Source organism: Mugil cephalus, chromosome 10 (genome assembly GCF_022458985.1).
Source record: "Mugil cephalus isolate CIBA_MC_2020 chromosome 10, CIBA_Mcephalus_1.1, whole genome shotgun sequence".
Taxonomy (NCBI): domain Eukaryota; kingdom Metazoa; phylum Chordata; class Actinopteri; order Mugiliformes; family Mugilidae; genus Mugil; species Mugil cephalus.
The window spans coordinates 22,727,497-22,734,543 of NC_061779.1; the positions used below are offsets into that span (position 1 = coordinate 22,727,497).

Sequence of the window (7,047 nt, forward strand, 5' to 3'; positions counted from 1 at the left end):
TCTTACCAGCAAGCTCCGGACTATAAGAAGGGACTAGTGTGTTTTTCGGCTTGGAGCACTCCACACACAGAGCTCCACTGTGTCAGCCTGACCAGTGTGATGGATGTATTCAGCTAAAATCTGTGTGGATTCTAACCTCCTCGACACAGCTATCCATTCACGCGGTGCTGAGCACAACGGTCGCTCGTGAAACCTTCCTAAGACCTCCACTGTCCGACGTAGCATTAGAGCGAGCTCAAGGGTTGCTGAATGTAAATGTTCCTCCTGAGCAACATGAACAAATTGCTTCTTCTTAGGTGGGTTTGTGTTGTTGACTTAGATCTTTGAATGGATCCCTATGAAAGAGCGTTTTGTGTTCTGGCAAATGCCTTCTGAATTTATATCATGAATCATTTAGCATCATTTGCTTATTTAATGAGCCGTTACAGTGGTATTATTATTAAGCTTAATGTTTAGAATTGAATGTGAATTGTGAGGTCCTGTTGGCGGGATGCTCTAGTAATAATTTTACGGATTTTCATTAAGCTTCTGGGACAGGGACTAGAACAAAAAAGCAGGATTGTGTATGTGTATCTGACTATATGTGTACAATAGACGTCCCTCCAACATAATAACACAGCTGGGGAGTGGGTGGGTGGCAGGCTTAAAAAAAACTCTTCTGTGTTTCCTGTGTCACAAAAGTACAAGAAGAGTTTGTGATAAACCTTGATAAACATAGGAGCGAGGCAGAGTGTGTATAATCAGTTGTCAAAGTACTTCACAGATGTGCTGCGTTCCTGCAGTAATGGCCCCGGCCACTTGCTCAGGAGGTCCTCTTAACGGGGAAGAAGACATACACAATGTATCATTCTTCCCGAGCCAAGAGCCAGTCGAGTGTGATCTACTCCTGGTTTAAAAAGGTCTCCTTGCTCTCAGTCTTAATGGTGTCTGTTCACATAAAAAGGTCCAACCTTCAGAAAAGTACCAGAAATTCCAAAGTTGAGACTCTTTTCAATACTGTATTCTTGGAATGTTTCGGATACATTGGGCAGTACATTTCACTGAAATCTTTTTCGTCCTTCCCAAAATCCCAGAATTTGTTAGTTTACCCACCAACTAAACTTCTTGCCACCCCTTTAATTGTGAAGTATTGATTTCTTAGGATGTTGCATGTTTTTTTTTAAACAATTCTAAACCATTTGCCCCAGGCTCTCGCTGGAAATCCATGACCAATCAGGAGAAGCAGCCGTACTACGAGGAGCAGGCCCGCCTGAGCAAGATCCACTTGGAGAAATATCCCAACTACAAGTACAAGCCGCGGCCCAAGAGGACCTGCATCATTGACGGCAAGAAGCTGCGCATCGGAGAATACAAGCAGATGATGCGTTCGCGGCGTCAGGAGATGAGGCAGTTCTTTGTTGGGTGAGAGAAAGTCCTCTTTAAACAGGTCGCTTTCTAGATAAGTGCCCAAGCTTGAAGAAAAGCTAAGATGAAGAGTCTATTTTTCCTTCCTAGCAACTGTTATGGATTTTGGTGGTGAACAGGTTGCCATTCTCAGCTTTTACTCAGTGCCGTGTTAAAGGAAATGTGCTCAACCTGACAGAGCTGCACAGCATCTTATTTGCAGTTTGCTGCGAGATTCGTCCGCGTTACAGCAACACGCAGCTTTAGAAAAGAGTTCAAATCTCTGCGACGCTCCGTTACCTACAGTGTTCAAAGTAATTTTGTGCACTTCTTTAGAGGGGTCAGTGTTCATTGACAGCCACAAGCCTTGGGCAGTCATAAGCCTTGGATCACAGACGGGCTTTGTGTCATTCTCACGAAACTTTGAATCATTTGCTCTGTAACTGTGACCTCTCAGTTCCGTTATCTCTTAAACAAACATGTTATCCTGCCAGTCACCTTGGCTCAAATATGGAGAAGAAACAGAAATACCTAGGTAAGAACAAAATATAATCCCCAGAAGTATTTTTCCTTTTGTTCACGAAGGAGTTAAAGGGCATTTTATTCAAATATTTCAATGGCAATTTTACATTTAATATGATTATTTTTTTTCTCTCAATGTCTTTCAGTATGAATAGACATTTTGTTAACTGCATTTATTTTATAGAGGTTTGTGAGGTGATCATCAGGGTTTATGGGCCCTTCATGAAAAAGTTTTAAACCTCTTATGGTTCTATCTGCAAAATCCTTTAGAGATTTGCTGATGAGCATTATACACACACATATATATATATTTGAGTGTAGTCAGCAGCAAGGGGAAAAACAGTGGCATTGTCTTAATAGGAACCAGTTGTGGATGTGTTTAAAGCCATCACAGTGGCCTGCGTTTGAGATGGATTTACCAGAGGCCACAGCTTTGAATAGGAGCGATTTTTAATAGCTTGTCATTTATTAAATTAGGACAATGCTGGGCGCTTGCGGGCAGCGAAATTGGACACAGACAGACATAGTGGAATATGAAATGTAAGCAGATGTTTGAGAGGGAACGGGAGCGAGGCATACGTCACAGGCTGAATGCCACATTTACTGTGTGTGGTCAGCTACATGCAAGAAAGCTTAGATTCTCCAGGCCTGGACTTTGAGTTAAAGCTAAATCAAACCGTTTCCAGGAGCCAGTACACAACCAGTCGCTGGCACATTCCATATGACTAAACTAGTGTTGTTTTAAAGCGCTGAATGTGAAAACGAGTCTGTCAGAGCTCAGCGCATTAATTGTTTCTGGAGACAGGGGAGGGAAAACTGTTAGGTGAAAAAGGTGACAGTAATTTTCCTGCTTGATGCGGTTCATCTAAGGAGCCGGAGGGAGTGTTTGAATGATGTGCGCTTACCCCCATTCCATCTTTATCTCAACAGGTTATTTAAGCGATGCTGCTGTGAGCTGGCAGGTAGAGCTCCATGTTAGAACATGCTCGACCAGATGAGAAGCATTACTCTTTAACTGTAGTGGCTTCAGAATTAATGTTTTGTTCAAAGCAGTTGTTCAAAGGATAATGAATCAGTGTCTGATCAAAAGCCAGCCTATGCAGCTCGCAAAGTGTCGCTGTATCAGTCTTTTTAGCAAGGCTACTAGCATGGCTCCACAGAGGACTGTTGGTTGGTTGATTCTGGTTATCCTCCGACTTTTCTGTATTGTGCAAGAATCAGGTTGCCAGTTGAGATTTTAAACTGCTGTCATATACCGCATATCAAGGTTGTTCACCTGCATCCGATTCATTTTTTTTTTTTTTCCCTCTCGTCTTTCCTTTTTCTCCTTCTTGTTGATCTCAGGCCTCAGCCACCCATGTCTCTGGGCAACAGCCCGGGAGGTGTAGGAGTTTATCCTGGCGCCATCACTATGGCAACGACAGCCACGCCATCCCCACACCTGACCTCAGACTGCTCCAGCAACTCAGCTAGCCCTGAACCAGCCATCCCCGTCATTCAGAGCACATACGGGGTGAAGTCGGAGCCCGGCGGCGGCAGCAACGGTGGCGGGGTCGGCGCCTTGGATCTGCCCAGCGACCCCACCAACGGAGACGACGACATGGATATGTACGAGGACTTTGAGGACGAGCCCAAGTCAGACTATAGTAGCGACCACGAGACGCGGGAGGCCGTCAGTGCCAACTGAGTGTGCTCAGGGCATGAGATATAGAAAGAAAAGAAGAAAACAACTCCCATTATACTCAGAGAGACTTCTTAAAAACACAGTTTATCACAGAGAGCTTCAGGCAGACTTGCAGAACGTGTTGCATCATGCACTGAGCATGCCCCGAGAGGATTTCTAATCAGCAGATATGCTCCGAAAGTTCTCCAACAGTATCTCGATGGACGCCCAATTTGAAGAAGAGGGCCGATGGGGAAAATGTGACCCAGGAACACAATCCCACCGATCATTCAGACATCCAGCTGACAGCGAACTTCAGTTTCCTATCCTCTGACAATCTTAACAGGAGTGTATAAGAGTTAGACAAGGGAGAGAACGAGAGAAAAGGAGGCAAAACAAATGAGCGACGAACACATTGCTGTGTGGTTTATAAAGAGCATGCATGGATTTTGAAGCATTAGGAATTGGTCTTCAACAGCTATTTGGTCTTAAATGTTTAAGGAGTGATTTAGTTTTTATCATTATGTATTACTTCTTGTGTTTTTTTTTTTCCTTTCTTGTTTTGTTTTTTGTTCTATAGATTTTTTTTCTGACACTGCCTGTAAAAACTCTGGACTGTCAGAACTTGAAATTTGGAAAGTTTTTAATATAAATCCTAGCTCTTGTAATCTTATAGTCTTACTTTTGTTTCTTATGAAAACAGTGCTACATCCTTTTCTTTTTTCTGACAGACTGCTTACATTACATTACTGTTAGAATTTTTTTTTTTTTTTTTTTTTAAATATCCCAGCTCAGGTATGATGTGCCAGCTTGTGAATGTGTTTTTGTTTTTGTTTTTTTCTTTTCTTACAGAAAGAGTGGTAGGACATGTCAGACTGTCAACGAAATAAAGGGAGCACAATCCCTTATTATTATTATTATCATTATTATTATTATTATTATTATTATTATTGAGCAAGTAAGTACCCAGACGTTGTACAGATTTTTCTTCAAATGTGCCAAACATTCACATTCACTCGGGATGTCGTAGTCTTAATTTCCAATGCTGCAAAAAAGTCTTATACAATCAAAGTTCTTTTCTATCTGATGAGATGGGTTCCTACTCAGTAACTGCTCCCACCCTGGCCCAATCACAGGCAGAGCTCAGGGAGGACACGTTTTAATCACACTCGCTCAGTCTCTCACACACACACACACACACACACACTTGGTGTCGCTCTCTCTGCCAGGCCCTCCGGCTTCGATTCAGAGGAGCAGCATCGAAGGCGCCCGTGCCTCTGTTTCACTGCATTGGTGCTTTCATAAACCACATCGCCGGTAGATTCTCGAGGCCAAACACTTGTGCAGTTAAGTGCAGTGCAGTACCAGCATTGGAGTCTGTCCATTTAAATCAGCCTAGATATTTTCAGCTTAATTTCACTTTAAGAATTCCCGAGTCTTAAAAGTGCTCCTTAAGCTCTGCTCTCTCAGCGTCGTAGGAAAGGGGACGAAGCATCCCCAGGATGACCCAACTGTAGGACGAGAGATTCTAGTATACTGGATCCCTTCACTGTATTGTGTTTTGAATCGGTACAAAAATGTACAAAATGTTACTATTTTTATTAGCTTGTTTATTTTTAAATGTGTTCTTAGCATCACGTGGGAGAGACAGGCCAACTGGTGTTTTTAAAAAAAAAGAATTTATATAGTTGCAAAAAAAAAATGGGATTAATAGGTCTGTCGTTTCAGAAGGGTACTTTTTTCTACATTGCATGTATATTTTGGAGACGAGTAAATTATTAAGAGGAGAGTGGAGGAGGGAGAACGGTGCAAAATTATCAATCAGCCTCTCAGACACAGCCTCCCCAGTCAGAGCACACACACAAGCTTTTATTTTTTTTCCACAGTCTGAAGCGCGATGCTCCTGTTCTGACGCGGCCCGGCAGCCAGCACCACGCTGAGCGCACATGCTTTTTTTTTCTTCCGTTTCCCTCAAATGTCACATTCTTTCGCCGAAGACACGTTATATTTTTACTTTGTCTCTCTTTGCTGCATTCTTTGCAATTTTGAACATGTTTCCATTTTCCAAACCTGTGACCTCGGGTAGTTTCTGGGTGCGCTGTTTAGCTGCTTCATGTGTCTCCTGATTTCAGACTTTTCTCGATGACCATATCTGGCAGTTTTTACTTGGAAAAGCTTCACAAGCTGGGACTGAACATTGATTTTTAACTTGCATTACAGGAAAAAAAAAAAGAAAAAAAAAAGAAAATAATGTCTCATACATTTCTGTTAATGTCATACACATCCTAAGCACTGGATATAAATTCTATGTTTTTGTTTTAGTATTGACTAATGTGAAGGTGTTATTTGATTTTAAACATGATAATTAGAACAGTCAACAGTCACAGTTTTGTAGCCTCGTACACACCAGGCACCGGTAAATTGCCATTTGGTTAAAATCATTTCATTTATTTAAGTCAATTTTGTTGCCGCAGCTCTAGTGCCGCCTAAAGAGGTCACACCACCTCTGATCTCTTTCAAAGGTAACCTCATGCTCTTGTCAGTTGTGACCTGCAGAGGCAGAACACAAGTTTCCTGGTCGCACACATTTTTTTTTTTTTTTCTTTTTGTGATGAGTATTGTATTTGAAATTCAATTGTGCGTTTTAACATTTCATTGTATTTATTAGCCAGCTTTGGCTCTAAAATGTGTCAGTACAACTTGGTGAGAAAGACAATCAAAAAAAATATATATAAATAAAAAAAAGTAAAGACTTGAGATTTTCCTTACAAATCTGCTGGTTCGTCATTCCTGTTTCTAGTGTTTCTATGCTCTTTTTTAAATTTTTTTTTATTTTTTGGAAAGATGCTTTATGGCTGCAGAAGAACTCTTGTGCCACAGCATTGTGTTGTGTGGTGTGTGTGTGTGTGTGTGTGTGTGTGTGTGTGTGTGTGAAAGTGCTGTCCACACGTTGCAGGTAACGTTGTGTGAATTTTTATTTCCATTACTCTAAATAGTGCTCTGACTTTCCAGGGATCTAATAATTTCCAACACAAGGCTTTCTGTTTCCAGAGTCGAGCTATTCCACTTTATATTTTGGTGGCCCATTACAGTAAATGTGGCCTATTGTTCCATTGTGCGTGTGTGCGTGTGTGTGTGTGTGTGAGGTAACGCCACACATTCTGACTGTGCTGTGGTGTATACGCCACGGCGCCGGTGCTCACTGCAGCCAATCCCAGCATTTCAGAGACAGAAACAGAGAGCTCAGCCATATGCAGCCACATCATAAATCTAATTGTAATTCCCAAATCAACTGTAGCGTCACCCCGCGAGGGGCGCCGGCAAGTTTGTCACACACTCCTTTGTGAGCACTTGTGTGTGTGTGTGCTGCGCTTGCGCTTTTAGTTGGGAGGGGTGTTTGAAATCATACTTGTGCCGTTGCCATGTCTAATCTCGTTAAATAAGTCATCATAATTTACATTTCCTTTTCCTTTCTGCAG

At 42.0% G+C, this 7,047-nt stretch overlaps 1 protein-coding gene across 3 annotated transcripts in view; it reads left to right on the forward strand.

Moving 5' to 3' along the window:
* The window catches only part of LOC125014483 (transcription factor SOX-6-like), a 92,039-nt gene extending 85,699 nt beyond the window's left edge, over window positions 1-6,340 (forward strand). For all 3 annotated transcript variants that reach the window (XM_047595573.1, XM_047595571.1, XM_047595572.1), the window contains exons 15-16: window positions 1,188-1,401; window positions 3,250-6,340. In XM_047595573.1, the coding sequence (XP_047451529.1) occupies window positions 1,188-1,401; window positions 3,250-3,592 (557 nt within the window). In that variant the 3' untranslated portion in view covers window positions 3,593-6,340. The remainder of the gene's footprint in view (window positions 1-1,187; window positions 1,402-3,249) is intronic.
* Window positions 6,341-7,047: the final 707 nt, after the last annotated feature.